We start from the raw sequence: 22,834 nt of genomic DNA, 5'->3' as shown, positions 1-22,834 counted from the left end.
TGCAAGGATTTGTTATTAAAATCAAAACTCTCAAATTGCTATGCACAATGAGGGTTCCAAAGGGAAAAAAATTTCACAATAGCACACGAGAGAAAAATCTTTATATGTGAAGTCATGAAATGTTTTTTAGGCATGGAGGAGAGGTCAGGATTGCCGTTTCTAACCACAACATGGCCCGTAGCCCAGTGAACTCTTCAGCCCCGAGTTAGACTCGGAGGCCCACCACTGCAGTTCATCTGGCACCTCCCAGAGGAGTCAGTTCCTGGCTTATTTAGGATGACTTGAAGATGAAAATGAAGGGGCCTGGCACCTGTCTGCAGCTGAGAAGTACTTCTCCGACAGACTGTATTCTGGTTCCACACTGAAGGTCCTATCCGATTATTTTAGGAGGTAAGGTGCTTTTTTGGTTTTTTCCCCTCCTAAGGTAGTAGTACAAAATAGACCCGTAGGGGTTACTTTTTTCTGACCTAGGAGGCCCTATGACATTGCTGCAGTTAACTTTTCAAGTGTCACCTTATAATTTGCAAAGCTGTTGCTAAACTACTACCTGGACAGGAAGAGAAGTTTTTCTGCCCTTTGTTTTTTTTCTCCCCCTAATAAAAAATGCTGCTGCTGTGATTTAAAAATATTTTCTAACCCAGAGAACTAAAAAAATAGTTCATTGAAATGAAGAGAACCACAACTCATCTGTGGAGCTGGGCTACGCAAACACTTTGCATTGCGTAGAATATTGCCATTCTACCTCCTCAGTCTGCCTGCCCCTCGTCGGAGGTTCATTCCTCAGCGCAGTCTCACAAACACTCCTCCAGGGCTGCAGGCTGGTTTCTTCTTTACCCTCTTTTTCTCTTTGCAAGACTTGGAGATGGTCTCAGCTTCCTGAAACAAAGGACATTGCAGCCATTAAATAGCAATCAATCACTTAAACCTGCTACCTCATAAGACAGGATTTAAAAGTACATGGCTTTGAGTAACCGCAGAATGTTGTGTTCAGACTGAAGCTGAGGGCAGAGCATAGTCCCAGGGCATGGGATGACAGTCACAGCAGGGTAAAATTTGAAGGCCCCTTGGTTGTAGCAGTCACTTGGAGCAGAAGTTTCTGAAAACAAATTTGCCTCAATAGAAGTTGTCTCCAGTCCCAGCTAGTAAACCTAATGCCCAACTGGACTTTTTCAGACTGCTGCTGGTAAAAAAACTGACAACAGCCACTCTTCCACCTTAGAAATGGGGGACTCTATGCCATAGTTGTCCTAGATTTTTAAACCTGCCAGGGGACTAGAATGAGTAATGTCTTAAAGCAAGCTGTGGAAGTAGAAACTTGCTTTTCTTTCCAAGGTGGAGGCACCTGTCTGGCCAGAGGGTCTCGGCAGCACGGAAAAGACCAGTCCCAAAGGATACAGTGGAAAGCAAATAGCTGAAGGAGCATCACAGCTTGTATATGGCAGTGGGGGAAGTGGGCACAGGCTAAAGGAAAGGGAAAAAAGCCCAGGAAGGAAGGAAAGGTGAAGAAACAATCCTGCAAGGGGGGGCAGGAGGAAGAAAGTGGGCAAGGGGGGTAGGAGAGAGATGGAAAGAACTGCAGTGTGGTTGTGCCAGACCACATTGCGCTGCTCAAAGCACACACAGGTGTAAGAGAAGGTAAGCTGTGAAGCCAGCACCCTGCACAAGTGTGTGACACAGGCACCGTAGCAACCTGAAGGCCTCGCTGCTTTGAGTTGCAGCAATTGAATACCATCTGGCCACGCTGCACCCACAGCCATGCTGTGTTAGCCTGGGATCAGATGACAGCAACAGAAGGACTAAAGTTCCTGGGACGGAAATTCCTCTGTCCTTCTCCAAGGATGTGCAGCACAACACAGTCCACAGCTCCTGTTCCCAGCTGCAGAGGGGTGGCATCACCTCTGCTCTCAGGGTTCCTGAAATGCCCTAGGCATTTCAACGGCCAAATCCACACACAGCTTAAATGGTAACAAAATCGAGCTCTAAGTGCTTTTTTCCTGCTCAGAGCATCCATGGAGCATTCTCCCCCATCACGCTCCCGAAAAGGACCATTATCCAATAGGGACGTTCCAAGCACCTGGGCCTCATTCAAACCTGGCTGAAGAAGGCGGTAACGTTACCCCTTTTATCCAGCAAACCAATTTCTCCTCCAAGAAATAGGTAAATGTTTCATGTGAAGCACAAGCCAGCTCCCCCCTCCTGCATGATTGCCCTAATAATCAGCTTATAAAGCTGTTTTCTCTCACTCATTCCCTCTGGACCAGTGCATGTTGAAACACAGTGGTCACACTGCACAGCTGCCAGCAGGGGAATGAATATGGCTCCATCTCAGAAAAGCAGATATTGTGCTAGTTAGAACATCCCCCCGGGATGGGGATTCTCAGCTCCTCTAGGCAGAGGAAGGAGTTAAATCCGAGTTGTCCACTTTGTCAGTGACTAGAGTCCTTGCCTGACTTTTATACTGGTTTATACAGCAGGGCCCTACAAACAGTTACGGTCAAGGCAGTGCAATGGTCAAGGAAGTTAAGCGAAGCTCCGAGAACAGCAATGAACACCCCAGGCTGGCAGGGCCATGAGCCTTTTCCACTGGCCGTACCTTTGGAAGAACCAGCAGTGTTACTGCACACCAGTTCCCACAACGCATTGCAGGAGGAATTCAGCGGCCTCACCCAAGGCTGCCGACTGACTGGATGGCAAAGAGCTGAAAAACGGGGTCTTGACTGTCACATCAGTTTGTAGGAGTTATGTGACAGGGAAAGGTCTGAAATGCCAGCTCTCCTGTCCCCAAAATCAGCACGTAAACATCTGATCTATCCTCAAGATCTGATTTTTAAAGAAGCTACAGTTCTTCTGTCTTCGCCTGCTAAGCCAATCAATGGTTCATATTGCATCTCCTTGCTGTCAGCAGGCTTGATAATTAAGACGATAGCAGATGACACATGAGAACACTCACTGAAGTCAGCCACTGCACACAGCAATACAGTACTGTACTACAGCTCTCCACCAATTCACTTCCCAGTCCGGTGTAAAAGGGAAGAAAACAAACCAGTTCTGAAGGAGAGTTTTTCAAGCAAAAGAAATATCCTACAACACGTGCTGCGATTGCTACAAACCATGCAGCTGGGGGTGAGGTGTTGACATATCAGGTTGACACCTGATGTGAACAGCCAGAAAGGTGGCCTTGTTAGGAGAAAATTACTGAATGGAAGAAACTGCCTGCTGAAAAATACTGACAAAGAAAATATCTGCCAGCCTGGGAACTGTGAGGCTGGAAACTAGAAACATCCTTGAAAAGTGCAGCTGGCCTCTTTGAAGTACAGCTGTGGTACCTAGAAATCAGAAGCATCCTGAAATACCACCAATAAGCACAAAAACAAGGGACTGTAAAGGCAATTTATTGTCTGAAAAGGTGGAAAATACTCTGGAAAAAACAAAAATGGTCTGAAAGAACAGAAACCTCATCATCTATTGGCTGTTACAGGTGAAAAATAGGAAATTAGAAATAGAAACACCAGCATCTATTGGCTGCTTGCAGTGGTGGTGTCCTCCACTCTCTTATGTCTCTATGACATAAAAAGGACTTAATTTTTAATCCAAAATGGAGCCCCTCTCTCTGAGAACTTCCCGTGCTGCACATACTTTTCCTTTCCTGAACAGGCTGAATTCTCCACACAAACTTTCTACGAGATCCTGCACTCTCATTCGGGATGCCTGGCTGACTCCAGACTCTGTGATGCAGATTATCTTTGAAGTGAGACCCTGTTATTTTCTTGGTCCCCTTCTGGGCCCACTTTTGGGCTTCAGTTTGTCCTCCCCTCCGGGATGGTTTGGCCCCTTCTGAAATCTCTCTAACTCACTTCATACTGATATTATATATCCTTATAGGTAGTCAATCAGAAGTACATCAGCTGTTATATTGTTGGTAAGTTTGCTTCACTAATGCTAAGTTTGTAGTAGCCTGTAATAGTATATACCTACTTGGTGGTATTTGTGGTAATCTGTAATAAAGTAGAGAAATTTAGAGAATAAAAGTCTCTGTATCCTTGTGGATTACAGAATCCTACAAACCCACAGCTGTGATTACACACCCACAGGCCAGGTAACCCTTTAGGTGGTGATAACACCTCTCCTGAAGCACTGGTCCAGTCTCAGATACCAGGCACCAGCCAAGACGAACTGTCAGGCACTGTATATGCAGCATGGAAGTACTCAGGGATCAGTCCACTCCCTTTTGTTAATATGAAGAACATCAGTGCTTCTCTGCCAGGGTACAAAGAGAAACTGATATCCTTTCACAGCAAAGACTCTGTCAGGATGTGACAAAGGCTACTCTCACTTCAGTGTCCCAAGCTAAAAGCTCCTAACACCTTTACTCCAGTATTTGCTAGCACCATGCCTGAGAATCTTAGTGAGAACATACATGCACAAGTAACGGGCAGTAGCCGCTGTCCCACGCACTGAGGAGTTTGTGTGGCACTCACCACGGGGACAGCAGGGGGGATGCGGGTCTTCTCCAGGCTCTCCCTAAGGTGGCTTATCTCAGCACGGTAGTCATCCAGCTGGCTCTCCAGCTTCTCCCGCCTGACTCGCTCATATTCCAGCTGGGCCTCCAGCTCCCTCACAGCCCTGCCAAAAGCAAAGGAGACAAGCAGAGCATGAAGCACATCCAAACCTGCCCTGGCTACTCCACGTGGTCCTGTGCCTTTCCTAAGGAACAGGTTAGTCACCGCAGAAAGCAGGGCAGTACTCCTCATGCCAACTGTGCTGGGGTGAGCTACAGCGTGCTCCTGCCTCAAGACCCTTTACAACAGCTCTAAACAACTGTTTTTATTTCGCGGTCAGCTGTGCTCAGCGCAATCTGACCACGAGATGGAGACGTCTTCCCACACACTGAGCCAGACGCTAGGGTCTTGGGTAGGCTGTAACCCAGCTCCATCTCCAGCTGCGGAAGAGGGAGACCTGCCCGAGGAGCAAAAAGGCTAGTATGAAAGAGAGAAAAAGCATAAAACTGAGATTCTGGAGGGGTCAGGGGCAGATTTTTCGTTTACATCTGGTGCCTCTATATCCTTCCTATTGATTGGCTTAGCCACAGATGAGGAATACTCAAATGACAGCCTGCATGACACTAAAGGGAAACTGAAGCACTGGCTGATAAACAGCTGCACAAGATCTCATCGGTCCCACCCACAACGGCTCCTAAATTAATTGAAATTCCTGGAACTGGTTAGCTGAGACATAATTCACATATATTCTTATTATAACAGCAATTGACCTCAGCAACTGAGTCATCTGGAGTTGAGCTGGCTCTCCTCTGTATCAGGATAAATTAGCACAGCCACAAAGATGGAAGATTGGTAAAAGGAAAAGGGAGATGTCTGCCCTGTGGATACAAACAGCAGGGCAGGAAACCTCTCAGCAAGAGCTGCTGCTTTTCCCGGACTGAAGTACTCCTGACTCACACAGCCCAAAGCTACCAGGCTTTATCATCAGCCTTACTGACACTGTAAGAATGGCCTGTGCTTATGCCGGGAAATCAGTGCTCAGGGGGGACAGGCTGGCTTCTTGCACGCTTCAGATTAATGAGACACAGCTCTAAAACTGTGTGGCACACACATGGTGGCATTTTTTTCCATGCAATGCAGCCTAGTCAAAGCAAAGCACTGCGCAGTGGTTCATAACAGGTGTCTTGTAGCCAGAAAACATGGACTAAAGCAGGAATCTTCAAAATCTGCTACAGTAGCCTCCCCCAAGTGGCAATTCCTGCTTTTCATCTAGCAAAATGGTGTTGTCATTAAATATGTTTAAATAATGAGGTTTTCTGGCATACGATACAAGCATCTTGAGGTTTATCCACAGGTAGGTACCCTGAGAAGGGTAGCAGGTATGCTGAGAAGCAGTATTTCCATTTCAAAAGGACAGTGTGGTGCTAGGGATGCTTTCTGGCCTCCACAGGTGAGAGACCCTTCAGAGAGCCTCACTATTTTTCTAGTTTAGCCACACATGCCACAGAAAGCAAAATCCCTTAAAGACCCTTAGCAGAGCCCTCTAATCAGCACTGCTAGCTTTTGAGTAGCTGCTCTATCCAAAATGAACTCTAATTTCTGCCATTAGTCAACACTGACTTTTCCATCATTGCAAACAGACTTCTCTGACCTTCCAATGTAGGCGTCAACATCTGAGCTGGTCACCCTCCTCCTTTAAAACCAGGAGAAACACTTCTAGAAGTGATGAATCTCATCCTGAAGTACCTATCTAATTATGCCCTGAAAGTGCCTACACCTCTCCAGGAAGTCTAAAAAGGAGCTCAAGGTAACTAACTCAGATGCAGACATCTACATTGCAGACATACCAAGTCAAGGAAGATGGACTTTTAGCCTGGGCTGAGTCAAAGGGTGATCTGGAACCAAAATAAATCCTGACCTCAGTTTCTTGGCTCATATATGGTAAAACGAACTACTTTTTTAATTCCAACCTGTGACACCTATTACCTGCTCCATATCTACACAGACTGGTAAGTCTGTTGTCTTCCTGATGGCATACAAGCCCTCCGGATACAGACTCCTCTCAGTGACCAAATAAAGACAGTGGTTTGGGGTGGTCCAAACACATAATGGACGTGGTTATCTAGAGAGACTGAGAACAGCGGGTAGCCAAATCTTTCACAGGTAGAGGTGGAGACAGGGCTGTCTTTTGGATGCTGCATTATAGTTTAAGCTCTAAATCTTTGATAGACAGAAGGGCTTTTCTTTGAAACTTAGACAGTCTGCCCATCAAATCATCTGACCAATTTAACAGAACCCTTTCATTTAATAGAGACCCTGAGAATTAGACAGACATTATGAAAAGTGCTTCACATGCAAGGGCAGGTTTGCTGAGATTTCTTTTTTCTGTGGTCTGGATATGAGCTAATGCTTTCTTGAGCATGGAAATATATTGCCCTTGACACAGAAATGTAGCAGGTCATTGAATAATTTCTGCTGTATATGCACTTCCATCCAAGCCATGCTAAGACTAATGCCTTTTTCCAGATTTATTAAAGTGCATACATGTATTTGGCATCCTCAATGCAAACAAAACAGCCAGGACTTATCAGACCTACTGCACTTATGCTGCAGGAAAACCTGAAGGCCAAAGAGATGATCTTGCACAAGAAGTGTGGACCCATCAAACACACGTTGTGCTGTGGGGCTGATCCTGGTGGTAGAAGTTTAGAAATGGTCAGACAAACTGCTGAAGTCCGTTTCTTTTTGGCCTGGCTAAAGTTGTTAAGTGGAAAAGACAGAATGGCCAAAGCAATTTGAGCATAATTAAGTTAGCCTTACAGAAGACTTTAAAACAGGCCTCACAGAGTTAAACATTAGCAGGGCAAATTAACCTTACTTCTCAACTTCCCTTTCTTCTTTTTTCATCTTCTTCTCCTCTTCAGTTATTCCTCCCAGCTGTCTATAGTTGCTGTAGGCAATTTCTAGAAGTTGCTGAAGTTCCTGAATCTTGCGATAGGCCCTTACTGTAAGACAGAGTTCCCCAGGTAGGTAAAATGCATGGAGAAGACGTCATGCTGGAATCCAATAGCCTGGAAAATAGTCTCACAAACACAGCAGAAATCACACTACTCAGCAAATACTGAGCTACACCCGACACCCATGCAGCTAACAGATCTCAAAAACAAGTAGCAATCCAACATGGTTTCACCAACACAGCTTAAAACAGTGTAACCATTATGTTCTGATTGTCCCCTGCTATGCTTTCTAATTTTCCACAATTTGTTTGAATGCTCAGCAGTACAGATATCCTGTCAACTCTCTCATCTCACAATGAAAAAGTCACAGCAGTTGGCAGAAACTGTGCAACTAGGACTATAATGTCTTGAGACCAACTTTTTCAAATAAGGAGTGATGGAAAGACAGTGCTTACTGCGTGCATTCCTTTTGTCTGCTTTATCCAGTGTTAAATCTTCTTTGCTATCTGTACTTCCTTCCACACCATGTCTTTCAAAAAACTTTATGTTGTTCGCATCCAGTTCTTCATCACTAGAGTTACTGTCTCCAGTTTGTGTCAAAAGTTCCACAGCTGCCAGATGGGCAAACCTGCACAGAGAACAGTTAACCTACACTGAAATATCACCATCATCTGGAAAAACGCGTGTGATGATAGAAGCTCTCTGAAACTCTTCATGTTCCTATTTATCAGAGGGACTTTCAGGATTAAAGGAAGCACTGGTACACCAACTGTGAGCAGCTAATGTGCTTTTTGTAGTATTCTGATAGCATGAGCTCTGCCTCAGTGGAATCTTATGAGAATGACTCCTACATCAGAGGTATCTTTTGCTTTGCAGGATTTCTTAATTGAATCTCATCAGACACTGCATTATTTTTATTAATGCAAAAATCCTTCTCAGTTACTTTGTACAGCAAACTGTAAGCATACTGGCTCACAACTTCCCTTTGGCAGATCAGCTAGTTTTCATCTTTTATGTCTGACCTTGCTAAAAAGAAAAAATTAAATTAAGTGAAAATTAAAACCTTTTATAGCTACAATACAGCTTTGCATATCACTCAGAGCTGGAATTTATGGGCCTGATCTGCTCTCGCTCCATCACTGAAAATCACGATTAATTCCAACAAAGTTGACATTACATTGATATATAAATAGTAAGTAAATAAATGACAGAGCTACAGGATATGTACTGCTACCTCTTGGCTACATCCTTTGGAGTCTCTCCAGCATCATTTGTAATGTCACAGTCAGCTCCCATTTCAATCAACCACTGTAAGCAATGGACGTGCCCCTGTCCAGCAGCTAAGGGAAGGAAGGTGCACACAAGTCAGTCTCGTGGTTTAACCCCAGCCAGCAACTAAGCACCATGCAGCCGCTCACTCACTCCACCCCACCCAGTGAGATGGGGGAGAGAATTGGAAGGAAAAAGGTAAAACTCGTGGGTTGAGATAAGAACAGTTTAATAGAACAGAAAGGAAGAAACTAAAAATTATAATAATGACAATAATAAAATGACAATACTAATAAAAGGATTGGAATATACAAAACAAGTGATGCACAATGCAATTGTTCACCACTTGCCGACCTTTGCCCAGTTACTTCCTGAGCAGCAATCCCCCCAGGCCAACTCCCTCCAGTTTATATACTGGGCATGATATCACATGGTATGGGATACCCCTTTGGCGAGTTTGTGTGAGCTGTCCCAGCTGCATCCCCTCCCAACTTCTTGTGCCCCTCCAGCCTTCTTGCTGGCTGGGCATGAGAAGCTGAAAAATCCTTGACTTAGCATAAACACTACTTAGCAACAACTGAAAACATCAGTGTGTTATCACCAGTCTTCTCATACTGAATCCAAAACATAACACTATACCAGCAACTAGAAAGAAAATTAACTCTATCCCAGCCGAAACCAGGACAGTCAGTTATATACAACTGAAGCATTTCAAACCTAAAATGTCCTCCTCTTGTCATTATTTGATATGCCAGAGGTTGGGTTCACTAAGACACCACAGGGGAGATACTATTTCAAGAGAAGCCTATACGTCAAGATGCTCAAGTCACATGGGTACACACAGTTTTGGGGAAGATCATGCAATGTGGTTTTGTGGCACTTTCTAGTTCCAGAAATTTACTGGCAACTCTTCCTGGACACAAGTTAAACTAAACTTGCCCAGTCTCATGCGCTGAGCATGAGACACACAAAAAACTGCTGCCTCACACTCTCTTGCAGTAAGGCCTATATGTCACAGATTTGCAGCAAAGTATTGTCACCTCTCTCTGGCTTTGGGCTCCCTTATATCAGATACAGCTGGCTGCCCCAATCTGTGGTGTGTGGTGCTGTCTCACGGAGGAGAGAAGCCAGGGCTTTGTGCTGGAGCTATAGGTACATCATTTCTCGGGCCAGACCCTCAAGGCAACGCTTCTCAGCTGCAGCCTAACACAAGAGCTTTGCCCAGTCATATGATCTGGCATGGCTACTGCTCATACCCTGTGGTGCCAGGAATGATGTCTTCCATATGGAAGATGGTATTTGGCATGTCTAGCTGAAACCTGCAAGCTGTTTTTCTCAAGAAAGAATAAATGCATTTCTTGACAGCACCCCCTTTGGATGTTTGCCGTATTTGTTTTCTCACTGAGATAAGGAAATGAAATTACAATATCAGCCGTAGTATTTCCCCATAACACCAACATTGCTTGTAAAGATTGGGGATGAAACAATTGTAGGTTAGCACCGTTCCAAGAAAAGAGGGTGGGAAAGAATATAGAAAACATTTTTAAAATCCCTGCATATCAATTTTTTTAATGAGAACTTCAATTATGTTTTTAAAAATTCTACCATTTATATCTAGTCAAAAAGAATTGTGGGAAATAGTGTTAAAAGCATATTACAAAAACACTTCCCTCTTTCTTTCCTCTCCTATTTCTCTTTTCAGGCATTACTATGAAACTGCCCAAACACAAGGGGACCATTTTTCTGTAATGCTAGCACTCCACTATATATCAAGGTATTAGATACCAGAAATTTACCTTTCTTCACAGTGTCCTACCAAATGACTTTGTTGTGGTTTTTACAACACATTTCCACAGTACTGGTATGTTCAGTAAGTAAAGGCCCAGGCCACAATACAGATCATTCTTATACCTAGCTAGCCAATGTTTCTAAAAGTCACATCTCGCCTGATAAAAAAAACTATTTAGTTTTCAGTTCAGATGTTGTTCCCTCTTTAATATAAACTCTTCTTTCTTTACTTCAGCTTGGTTATTTTGGTTTTAAAGTGACACCTACGCGCACATACATCACAAAATATGTTTTTCAGGGTTGCCCTTTCAAGCCCTCAGGAAATGAGATGCTGTTTTTCACGAAGTTTATCTGATGAGCAGCCACTTGAAAAACTAAGTAAACAAGTCAGCAACAAACAGTAACAAGTTGAAACACAGATCATAATTACTGACCTTTGTGCATGAGAGTGGATCCCTTATCATCCCGCTCATTAATATTGATTACTCCACTTCTCACTAATCTTCTAAGCACTAACAAATCCCCTTTGAAAGCAGCGCAATGAGCTGGGAAAGCTAAAACTGAAAATGAAATGCACATGTTTCCAAACAGATGCCAGTAACTCCACTAAACATGCTCATATTTGTCTCTAACGGCTTGCCCCTCTTGTAGCAACTAACGCATGGTCACTTCATAGCTGTATTTAGCAAGGTTAATGCACCCTTAACCAGTTAAAATGCAGCTGCATAACTAGCCCTGTTCATCATAGACTTGACTAAACATGTCTTGGTTATGGCTACAGGCATCTTATACAGTTAAGAGATTAATTTCATAAACCTGAAATAACAAGTATACCTTTGTTTTACAGTTGATGTTGTATGACTGGTATTAACTGGAGTCGTTTGCCTGTTGAATTCCATAGCCTAACCAAATATATAAACTATTTTACTTCTTCTTGCTTAAAAACTACCCATATAATTTGATTTTTCTAGTTATTTTTTTATAGACAGGGATTACTGACATATATACATATGTGTATAATGAAAAAAGACTAGCAGATAAGGGCAGTAAATGCCTAGAAAAAGCAGAGAGGTGAGGATGCAGTTCTCCTTACAGACCTTGCCACACTTCCATCCTTCAGCTGTTCTGACTGCAGTAGTATTGCTGGTTAGCAACTAACCTTAATTTCAGTGGAATGTTTCCAGGCTAAGTTGCTATTCAATGCAAGTAAGGGATTCTGAGCAGGCAAATCTGCAAACTCATTAAAATTATACAGTTTTTCTGGATCTCTGCTGGAGTCTAAGAACATGGATAACTTGGTATTCATAATGCAACACAGTGTGACAAGTTTTATTTTGATCGTGGGTAAACCCAAGGCATTTATAAAATCACATTGAGTATCCCAGTCTTCAGCTATCAGTAAGCATAGTAAGCATTGAAAAGAACAGCTCTTCCTTATATTGGTAATTTAAATGTTAGACTTCTGCTCATACAAGTTTTCAGAATCAAGCATTTCTATGGAATTGCAATGTCTATTTTAACAGTATCTTGATCCATACTCACCTTCCTGTGCCTCTGGATGCTCCCCCTCTTTTTCCACACCATCAATATATTGCAGAATATTATCTTTATAGAACCGTTCAGCCAAGTCCCTTGGAGTCTCTCCTTGGTCATTCCTGGCTTTCAGTGTGTGCGTGACACTGGCCATTTTACTGACCAAGAACTTAAAGCAATGCAAGTGTCCTTCCACTGCTGCCAGATGAGCTATAGGACAAGGTGAAACAAAGTATGTTAGAGCAGAGCACTGCTGCCCACCAAGAAAGTAGTGCTCTCACCACTAGTTACATCTAGCTCATCTACCAGCGCTTGAGCCATCCAACAAGTAGGAGCAGCCTCAGTTGAATAGGGGACGTTCAGCTCCTAACCAGGACAGAGTTCAGCTCTAGGCAAAGGAGGCAAAAGAAAGCTGTCAAGGATAGGATGTGCAAAGTGGACTCCCTGGCAGAGCTGATTGCAGCAGACAACACAACATTGCCAAGAGACCACTGAGCACTAGCTAGGAGAGTGCACTGCTGGGGTCTCATCTTCCCCATGAACACAACTGTCACTCTTCAGCAGCTGACTGACTTCCCCATCCTAGGGATACTCGTTACAGAAGGCCAGCAAGCAGTGTCCTTGATTAGGAGTTAAAGCCTTTTCTGCTTTAGTCCCACCTCTACTGTGCCACCACAAACGAGCTGCATCACACCCTCAGTTACCCCATCCGTAAACTGGGGACAGTGACATTTACTTTACTGGGTAAAGTATTTGAAGGTACATCCCATGACAGAGGCTTCTATTCATGGTACTTCTATTATATGTTTTTTCCTTCAACTGTTGTAGACAGTTGCTGTGTGCAGGAGCTGCTCAACCTCACCATGGCAATGACTGCTTCCCTGTGGGGGTCAAGTGTTTCCTGCCTTGTCCTTCAGGCTACGCTGAGGTTTAATTATTTAATACTACTAGAGTGTTGGGTCTATAACAAAGTAAGATGTACAAAACACGTGCTCATTATTTTGAAATGAGTAATATTCTGTAGTCCTGTTAATGGGAAGAAGCTGCCAAATAAATGCTTATTACATGTTATCAATCCATGAAAATGCTCTGTAAAAGCTGGCTGATGTTCTACAGGCAAAAGGATTAGTTTGTCTCCAGGTAAGAATCTCATTATCTTCACAACTTATAAGCAATGTACCCAGAACCAAAAAAACCCCATGTCACTTAATTCTTGGCACATTCAAGTTCTCGATTGCAAACCATCCACAGCTTTGCAGAGCGAAATTGCTCTAAAAGGTGATGGATATTGGTTTTACAGCAAGATGACAATACTTAGGTACACATGATTGCTAAAATGTAACACAACAAAATCTGAGCTTCACTGAAATCAGGGCAGTTTTTCCCATTGTCTTAATTTTATTCAGTGAGTTAGTTACTCAGGTATAAGTGAGAAGAAGAGGTACCTTGTTAAAGGTAAGTACTGATTACTGGTCAGCTGGTGAAAAACTGCCTCAACCCTCCTGAATCCACTTTCAGATACCTAAAATCTCAGGGATAAAACTTCATCTTTTGGGATGAAACTTTTTTTTTTTAATCAGATGTCTGCCCTGTGCAGAAAGCAGTCAGAAAAGCTCAACGTTTTCTGCAAAGATGGCAAGGGGAAAATAGATTAAAGAGTTGTATTCTGTCCATGTCTTTTTGCACAGTTTCAGTGGGATGCTGTAGAAGACACATAAAGGAGCTTTTCACAGGTGGCTTTTAACCTGTGTGTTTCTTAGTGCCCAACATCTAACTGTGCTGTACCATCCTCGGGCATGCTGAGCACTTGGCAGTTGAGACTAAAGCCAAAGGGTACTGTGATGTTAACAGAAAATATGCAGCTTAGTGCCAAGAACTTTGAAAAACCTTGTCTCAGGCATCACAAATAGGCAGTGGGTAGTTGGTGTTGGCATCCCAACTTCTCTGTGTTTCCTCTTGCCTTTTATAAAATCAGGCTAACACTATTCGCTCTTCTCAAAGACACAAGTGAAAAAACAGTGTCTGTGAAAAATTCACATGTTGCACTACAACTAAATTAATATTATATTTAGAACGGGTTTAACTAGTGAGCAATAAAAGAAGCATGGATATGGCCAAAAACCAAATACAGAGAGAAAACAAAATGTTGAATTAATGAGCACAGCCCATTCTGTACACTGAATGAGCCACAGTTCTTCCCCCAAATTAGCATGCTATAGGTAATTAAAGCCTCTACTATGACACACACATGCAAAAGGTGCAGCCAAGTTTTAGGTGTATGGCATCGCAACCTCAGTAAATTTCTTTCAGTATACTGTTAGGAAAAATTATAGCACTGTGCAGCTAATCTTGAAGCTGAAATATGTAAAGATGATTTAAGTTCACTTTGCTGTTTCAGAAGCTGAGGAAAAGCTGATCTGTACATCACACCACTTTATTAATCTCTTACTAGCAATGTTCCAAAGCTTTTTCTTTCCTTTGGATGATAATACGATCAAATGAAACAGAACAAAGGCTGGAGGATCAAGCTTCTGTAGATGTCAAAATAACAACAAAAACAATTTTCTACTAACCAGTATATACGGAGCATTTAAGTAGAACTGTGCTAGCATTTGCCACCTCTTCATAACAGTCTGTTATCAGGGAAGTGTTCCCAAATGCAAATAAAGCTACCTTCTACACTGCCACCAGGATGCCTAACATAACCCCTTATTGCTAATACACCAGATGTTCTGCTGGGATGCAAGAGCCAGGTTTGCAAAACAGAACATAGGTTTCAGTTTATGAGGTAAGTGGTGCTTAACAGAGGGTAAAAGATTTTAAGAAGGGATTTAAAAAGGTAACTCTAAACGAGTTATAGACAAAAAAAAATACGCTAATTGGAACAAATAATGTGACAAACCATAAGAAGGAAAATGCTAAAAGGGAAAGGATGCAATGAAAACCCAGAATATGAACAATACCATTCGACTTACAGAGGATATTGAGGCAGGGGGGTGGTAGGCAGAGGGACACTGGAGAAACTATGAAGAGCAAGGAATAAACACTGCCCATTTTTTGTGCTAAAGGCAACTATGCTTATGATTGTGAAAAGAGTACAGATTACACATAATACAGAAATACCAGCATTCCAGAAATCAAGATGAAGAAATTACAGGTAAATGAGAACAAGGGTTTTACCAAACCATTTAAGAAACAGTGGGATACAAAAACCTGTATGTGAACATGCCAGAATCTGATCACACTGGCACAGCCATTAAAGCCTGGCACAAATTCAAAAAGGAGCATATAGCAGCTGAAACTGCCTCCTGATCCACCTACCCTTCTCCTGTGACCTCCATTGGCACACATGCTCCATCACGTGCATAGGAGATGCTGCCCACCTACACAGAGCTCTCAACCAGGCTCAGCCTGCTCCCTACCCCAGCACCCATGAGCTCAGATCCTTCCCAGCAGCAGCAGGAGGTGAATAGGATACTGTCACCGACAGATAAATACTTTGGATTTTGTAAATCCCCCCATCATTATAAAAATGGAATAACTATGTTGATTGCATGGAATCAAATACTGAATGCTGCTGGTGTACATTACTTATAATTTGCTATAATTATCACATAACACAGCAACTGTAAACCAAAGGTTAAAAAATGTATGAGTTATCCTGATATACCTGGAAGGTTTCCATTGTTATCCACATCATCTATACATGCTCCCCATCTAATAAGAAGCTGCAAACACCCCAAGCGACCATGAAAAGCAGCATAATGAACAGGCTTCCAGTCATTCCTGTCTGAAACATTTACATTCTAAAATAAAAGCAGCAGGTTAATTCGTTCATTAATGAATCTTAGACACAAGACAATTTTATAAATAGCAATCAGCTGTTCATTGTGTTAAATTATTTAAATCAAATCAAATAACATTTTTCAAAGTCCATGCCATGTATGCAGTTCCCATTCCAAGATAGGTACTTTTCACAGGTTCTTGGGTTTATTTAAGTAACACACATATAAAAGGTGCATTTTTAGACATACTTCTATCACTGCACTGGTCATTATTCCTTAAATATGCATCTGGAATAATTTTTTTTTTTAAGTTTATGTCTCCTTTACTATAGAAGGTTCATACAATTGCAAAAAATCACAACCACCACAGCACCTGATCTTCATTTAATGACATCCTCAGTGGAATGTGGTTTACTCACATTATTGATTCTCTCTAGATTTTTTGACCATTTCCCTAATGTATCTTACAATAAAAAAATGGAAATTTACCCTAAAAATAAATTCACCAACAGCAATTAATCTACAGTCCTAATTCTCAGTTTAAGCTAGGGAGAGTTTTGTTTGGAAAGATACCAGACTTTAGCTCTGCACTAGGGAACTGTGGGTAAAAGCCTCTCACCGCTCCACTTCGCAGTATGGTTTGTAAGGTGTAAGACTGCCCATGGGCTGCAGCTAAGTGTGACGGAGTGCACCCACGATCATCTTGAGCTTCTGCATTTGCTCCATTTATTAACAAAGCCTAAAAGAAATGGAAAGCAGAAGTTCAGTTCACAAGCTGAAAAAGCAAACATTGCCTAGCAGGATGACTTGAGATGATCAGGAGGATAACTCTGGGCTGACCTCAGGCCCTGACACTACACAAAAAAAGCAGATAGCACAAATGAGTGCAGTGGTTTTAACAAGAGTGACTTGATTCCAGATGTAAAGACATCAAGATAAGATACTCATAGCACCATTAGGAGCTCTCTCAGATGGTCTTCATCATGAATTTGTCCAAACTGAAGGTCTGCCTTACTTACTTTCACTCGAGAGTGAATATTTATACGTACCTGCATGCAAGCATCCTGACCTCGGATAGCCGCAAGGTGAGCTGCTGTCCAGCCTCTGACAGTTACACGTGTTGTATCAGCTCCATGCCAGAGCAACCAGTGAAGGCACTGCTCAACACAAACCAAAGTTTTTTATTTAACTATCCTATCATGTATCTGAGGCACATTTTAACTATAATTTATCAGTTGATGTTACATTTCAAAACAGTATCAGAATACTTCATTATGGAAATATGACACCCCCAGAGCATGCCTAAGCCAGATACTTGTGCATTAGGAAGTTACAGTTAAGTTATACTTTCCAGGTTTCACCCAAGGGTACAAAAAGTGCAAATAACATACCAATTCAGACCCTAGCATGGATTTTAGAGTATGGCTTCTTAATTTTACTCTTCCAGATTGAAAATGTAACCTGTGAGAGTATTCACATGGCATGAGGCAAAAGCATTGGAAAAAACAACGCAAACATGCTCATTTGAATTCCAGCTAGAATTACTGGCAGGAAAAATACCATGAAACAAATTTAAAGCCTCATTTAATTTATTAGGCTCCTTAGGCGTATGTAATCCCATCTTTCTTCTCATCCTTCCACAGCCTAGTTTTGTTTTATCCACCTTTTTTTCAGCAGATATTACTGCTTGCAATGGAAAGCTTTATGGGCTATCCAAAACCAGCTAGAGGACCAGTTAAAAGTTTTTATTACATATTATTATGATTTATTATCTTCTTTTAGGTCAGCCTACAGCTCCGGTTCCTCCACTGTTTCCACCAAGGAGCTTAGTGACAAATAGATGACAGATAATTCAATAAAGTCTAATACATTGATTACAAAGTCAGAGAGTCAAATGAAAAATGGCAGAATTTATAGAGGCAGAAAAGGGTGGTAAGCAATCTATTTTTAGGGTTGACAACATGATGATCAGCATTTTCTTGACAGTTTCTGTACATTCCAGAAACAGCACTGCAGTTAGTATTTCTTGAGTCAAGCAAGAACTTTACATTCTTTCCTTTGGGACATGAATTTTTATATGGTTATTCATGGCCTTGTTGCTTCAAGGTTAGATCGCTTTAAAGATTGTACAAGGAGGCTGCAACAAGAAGGTGAACGTTGTGCTGAATACAGCAGTTCAGTTCTTCTGGACGTTCAAAACATTCTTGCAAGCACCTGCTGATTTCTCCATCAATATTCAACGTTTTCATTTATTAAAATAAAATGTATTAGGACTGTTTCTATAGAGAATGAGGCATGGGACAGGACATTGGTAAACAGAATGAACATGTTTTCATGTCACTTCTCACCTGTTTCAATCACCTTCAGAATATTTTACATATCCTACAGGATGTTCTAGGTGTCCCAAGAGAAGGGGAAAACAGAATAGGGACAAAAGAAGGCCATGAGTCTAGAAGGAAGACCATAGGGCACACTTTGCTCAGAGTAAGAAAATCACTGATTTTGTAAAATCTGGCAATGTTGCCTATATAAACTGCCTGGGGCTTCAGAAAGGCAAAATGAAAACCTAAAACACTGTACTTCTGCTCTTGTTGAATATATTTAAAGAGAAAAACAGGCAGAGATTAATTGATTTAGCTTGACCAAAGCTATCAGGTTTGTGTCCAGCCTTTCCCAAAAAAGGAAAACATTAACTTATAAAAACCTTGCTGTGTGTGAACACTAACATAATGTTTTACCTCCAGACTTCCACAGTGTGCAGCACAGTGCAACGGTGTGAATTTGTGGACTAAATCCACCTCATTAATACCAGTTCCACTTTTTATCATTGATGCAAGCTGTTCTACATCACCAGCTTTCACTGCCTCGTGAACACTAGTACAATTTTGCTTCTTCTTGACAGCTAGTGAGGAATAAGAAAAGGGCATTAGTCAGTTCAGCAACATTTAAGAGAGAGGAAATAAGCGATGAATCAAAGAAACATCAGAGTATCAGCTTCACAGGAACCAACCAAGATGTTCGGAGTAATGTATGAGATTGAGATTCCTATCAGCAGGGATCCAAAGTCACTTCTTTTGTTTATCAGAAACAGAGCAGTATGCAAAAAACTGAGACAGCCATGCCCCCTCCAGCCCCAGAAAAGGGCCCGAAAGAGTAAGACCAGAAGAAAGATGACAAGAAGCACAGCAACAGCAGGAAGCACAACTACTCCATCTATGTATGCAAATGCTGCAGCAGGCCCACCCCAACACTGGCTCTCTTCCAGAACCGTAGGCATCACAAACTCTTTCATTAATCACATTTTCAAGTACGAGACCAGGGAGGCTTCTCACTTGGACCAACAAGCTTTCAGCCATCACTTCCCAGGTGCTCCACATGGCCATGCTCCTGCTGCTGGCTGCCTAAGGACTTGGCACAGCATGGCATATCACACTGGAGGGCACCAGAGCCTTCACCAAGTGAGCGTACCACGTAACTGCTCTTGACTGAGCTGCACAGATCAGCTTCAACACAAACTGATGTCAAAATTGAATCTGATGTAGAAAAGCAGTTCTTTATACAATGTGTTAGTCATCCTATGTTGCTCTCTTGCTAGAACTGCCTGATATTTTGCTCCCACCAAAGTCAATAACATTTTCACTGACCTCAGTGGCACAGAATCAAACTCTAAATGTAGAAGCAGCGGGGTCAAAAAAAAAAATCCATCACCAGGCTATGGGATCAAATAACTTGTGTTCTCCTTCAGGCCTTTCCACTAATTAACTACGTGACTGGAAACAATGGGCGTTACATATTCAAACCCCCTTGCAGCACCCTGATATCTTGCCAGAACTTGTAAACAGAAATATATGTAAGTAGATCTAATGGCTGAGGGGGCGCTAACTGAAGATAGCCAAGCATAAGAGGAACCTGAAACAATTAGTAATCACCTTCTAGAGCAGTCATCATTCCAGTACCAAAATGCACTAACACTGTTTCATTAGATTTCACGCTGTCAGAAGTCTTGAAGAGGTGGGATACTGTTTTTCAAGTCAAGCAAGCATGAAAATGTAGGTCTTAAGGTATTAGTGCCTCAGCTTCTCCACCTACGGAGAAGAAATGGTAGTAGTAGTTAAAATCATTACACAATTTGAGATAAAAAATATTAAAGAATATAAATAAGATATTGCATGAACGTGTTTGTGATACATGTAAAAAACTACTAAATATGGTTAAAAACAGCCTTTGCAGTTTACCAGTGACTATTTTCATGTGATCTGTAGCGTGACAGTAGTGCTCAAGCAGATTTGGGGTTGCCACAGAGAAGAAAAGAGGGCTGAAGCTGTTTCTGTAATCCAGGCTGACAGTAACACACCCCGTGCTGTAACACACCACTTGATCTCGTGGCTGTGTATCTCTCCACTTCCACCTCCCCCAGCTAAGCAGTCTGGATCGCTGCCCTGCACAAAGCGGCTTCAGTTAGGAACCGGGACTCCATCATGCAAAATACTGTATGAACAAACAGCAGCAACATAGAAACACAGAATAATTCAGCTTGGAAGGGACCTCAGGAGGTCATCTAGTTCATGTTTCCAAATAATATCTAAGTATGTTTTGTAATTTGTTTTTTTAAAGAGACAGTATCACCAGGACATAGCTTTCCCACAAGGGAGCCATTTCTCATTATGCCAAGTGAGGGTTACAGACTTCAACACAATTATACAGACTTACATCAGAGGAAGATCTGGCCAATTACACTACTTGCCAACGTACTAATGTGTTTAACACAATGTTCCAGTGCACCAAGTTCAAGGTAATCCATTTTTTTTTTTTTTTTTTTTTTTTTAATCCAGAACAAAAGCAAACGACAAGGCCTGCAGTGGAGTGGATTCATCTCCCTTCTCCCTCTGGAGACCTATAACTGTACGGAGATCGACGCCAAGTGCTGTTGCACGGCTTCTTGGCGCAGGCCACCACGAACAAGCCGAAGGCAGCTGCCCTGGGACTGAAGTTCAGTAAACAGCTGTTAACATGAATTCTGTAAAAAATATGTTTGAAAGTGAAGGACAGGTTCTATAATTTCAGTGCAATTTTTTATCAGAACTGTTATCAAATGCTCATTGGACGTTCTAAGAGAAAACTCCTTTGCAGAAAGAATTAAGACGGCATTTTGAGACGAGTACCTGCCCAAAATTCATTGAAAGAAATGAAGCGAAGAAGCATATGGCTCAGAACGGGGGAAAGAGACAATTTTAGGCTTTCCAGTATTTCTGTAACACAAAAAAAAACCCCCAGTCCTATGCAGCTCCAGGGGCCGAGGGGAGGCCGCCAGCCCCAGCCAGCCCGGGCTGCAGGCGAAGGCCGCGCTGCTGGGCCCCGTGCGGGGATAACGCCTCCAGCTCGGGAAGCGCAGGCTCGGCCGGCTAAGCCTGGGGGTGACGGCCGCCTTTCCCCGCACTTTGGGCGAATATTGAGCGATCTCGGCATTTCGTGCGGGCGCCGGCGGAGCCCCCTTGTCACAGACGGGGGGTTTCGGGCAAAACAGGAGAGGCAGAGCCGAGGGAGCGCGGCCGCCGGCGGGCCCCGTTCCCCATCGGCGCCATGGCGTCGCCGCCCGGCAGGGCTTTCCCCTCACGGCCCAGGCGGGAGAGGCGCCGCTGTGGGGCCGAAGCTGCCGCCGCGACGGTGCCCGGGGGGGGGGCAGCCGGGGCTGGCCCCAGCCCTGAGGGAAGGACGGGAGGGGGAAGAAGGAGCGCGGGCGAACCAGTCTCACCGGCCGGAGGGGGAGGCGGCGCGGCGGCGGCCGTCGGCATGGCGGCTCCTCACGGCAGAAGCGGCCGGGAGCCCGCCACTCTCGCCGGGAGCCTGCCTCACTCGCCGCACCCTCCTCCTCCTCCTCCTCCTGCCTGCGCCCGACGCCGCAGAGGGGTTTGCTATGGGCACAGTGCGCGATTCCCCCGGGCTCGCCGTCCCTCCGGGCGGGCGGCGGCAGGAAAATGGCGGGCAGGGCGGGAGAGGCGGCGTGTCCCCGCCCGGGGCGGCGGCGAAGGGGCAGCCATGGCGCCTCGGTGGGCGAGGGGAGAGCGCGGGGCCGGGGCGGCGGAGCCCGCTCTCCCTCGGTGAGGGAGGGCTGCCCGGCGTATCGGGAGGTGGGGTTCGTCCCATTGAGCTGCAGTACAGCTGCCTGTGGATGGCTGCAGCGCATGAGGGGCAGGGTAGCAGGGAAAGGATGGCGTGGGGAAACTTGGCGTTGCCGGGTGGTGCTTTTTGGCACCTTTTTGACAGCCCTAGGCTAGTGTCTTCGTGGCATTCCCCAGGGAGAGGTGTAACAAGTATCTGTTCCATCTCTGAAACCACCAGCGATGTATTGACCAAGAGGTGTTTAACCTGTTTATGCTCTCTCTGCAGAATAATCGGACTCCAGTCACGATTTGTATGTTCAGCCCTCTCCCTGCACCAAGATGTTCACAGGGTACAGGGGGATGGGTTTTCTTCCTGCGGTTACACAGTCCTGCTCCTCAGCCCCCTTAGCCAAAACCAGCTGGTGCCCTGGAGGGAAGCCGGGTTCCTTTGATGGGGCAGAAAAAGCACCCTGCATTTCCAGAGTCCTGCTTCCAGGCAGGATGAACCCTTCCCAATCAGATTTACAGGTGCACATTGATAATTACACAGACCAAGTAAGGTCCATTTAGAGCTTAACTATCCTTGTCATTAGAAAGTTGCCATAAATCCTCCTGCTGCAACTTACTGGTCTCCTTTTGTTCTGTCCCTCGTAGACAGAGTAATTTGTTCTAACAGCCTTCTACATGTTTGAAGACATCACCTCCCTGCTCAGTCTCCTCTGAATTTCGGTGTGTGTGATTTAGGAGAAGTTTGCAGTATTCCAGGACACAAAGTGTCAATTGGGGCCAAGCCTACATCCCTGCCCTGGGAAGAAGTTGCAACAAGTAACAGGAGTTAACTGCCCACAGCACAGCACAGCACACCCAGCAGCCACACACACCACCTTAAGGACTGATTCACC

General features: G+C 43.7%; 1 protein-coding gene and 1 long non-coding RNA gene across 6 annotated transcripts; one reads left to right on the top strand and one right to left on the bottom strand.

Annotated features, from left to right (window-relative positions):
- Window positions 1-84: 84 nt before the first annotated feature.
- ANKRD42 (ankyrin repeat domain 42) lies at window positions 85-21,693 on the bottom strand. 5 transcript variants are annotated; one of them, XM_041118468.1, is made up of 13 exons: window positions 20,186-20,272; window positions 19,761-19,916; window positions 18,570-18,733; window positions 16,881-16,988; window positions 16,451-16,570; window positions 15,717-15,852; window positions 12,056-12,256; window positions 10,948-11,073; window positions 8,691-8,796; window positions 7,912-8,084; window positions 7,378-7,504; window positions 4,479-4,623; window positions 85-876 (listed from the first exon to the last, which is right to left on the bottom strand). In XM_041118468.1, the coding sequence occupies exons 2-13, from the start codon at window positions 19,777-19,779 to the stop codon at window positions 781-783; spliced, it is 1,521 nt and encodes a 506-aa protein (XP_040974402.1). In that variant the 5' UTR covers window positions 19,780-19,916; window positions 20,186-20,272; the 3' UTR covers window positions 85-780. The 5 variants fall into 5 exon arrangements, with proteins under 5 accessions (XP_040974402.1, XP_040974400.1, XP_040974401.1 ...); XM_041118466.1 differs by lacking the exon at window positions 20,186-20,272 and adding an exon at window positions 21,584-21,693 and having other exon boundaries at window positions 4,422-4,623; window positions 18,570-19,916; XM_041118467.1 differs by lacking the exon at window positions 20,186-20,272 and adding an exon at window positions 20,542-20,576 and having other exon boundaries at window positions 4,422-4,623; window positions 18,570-19,916.
- Window positions 302-4,020, top strand: LOC121232442. Its single transcript, XR_005930882.1, has 3 exons — window positions 302-390; window positions 1,333-1,963; window positions 2,920-4,020. It is a non-coding gene; the product is annotated as an uncharacterized LOC121232442 (long non-coding RNA).
- Window positions 21,694-22,834: the final 1,141 nt, after the last annotated feature.

Source organism: Aquila chrysaetos, chromosome 19 (assembly GCF_900496995.4).
Source record: "Aquila chrysaetos chrysaetos chromosome 19, bAquChr1.4, whole genome shotgun sequence".
NCBI classification, from domain to species: Eukaryota; Metazoa; Chordata; class Aves; order Accipitriformes; family Accipitridae; genus Aquila; species Aquila chrysaetos.
This window is presented reverse-complemented; position numbering and strand designations above follow the sequence as displayed.

Excerpts from the sequence above, each read along its gene's own strand:
- ANKRD42 (XM_041118466.1), bottom strand. The coding sequence starts at position 18,758 with ATGCCCTTTTCTTATTCCTCACTAGCTGTCAAGAAGAAGCAAAATTGT. Across the intron at positions 8,797-10,947 it reads ATCCACTCTCATGCACAAAG|CTGCTGGACAGGGGCACGTC; the intron begins GTCAGTAATTAT and ends TCCTTCCCTTAG. Across the intron at positions 7,505-7,911 it reads AGACAAAAGGAATGCACGCA|TAAGGGCCTATCGCAAGATT; the intron begins GTAAGCACTGTC and ends TCTGTCTTACAG.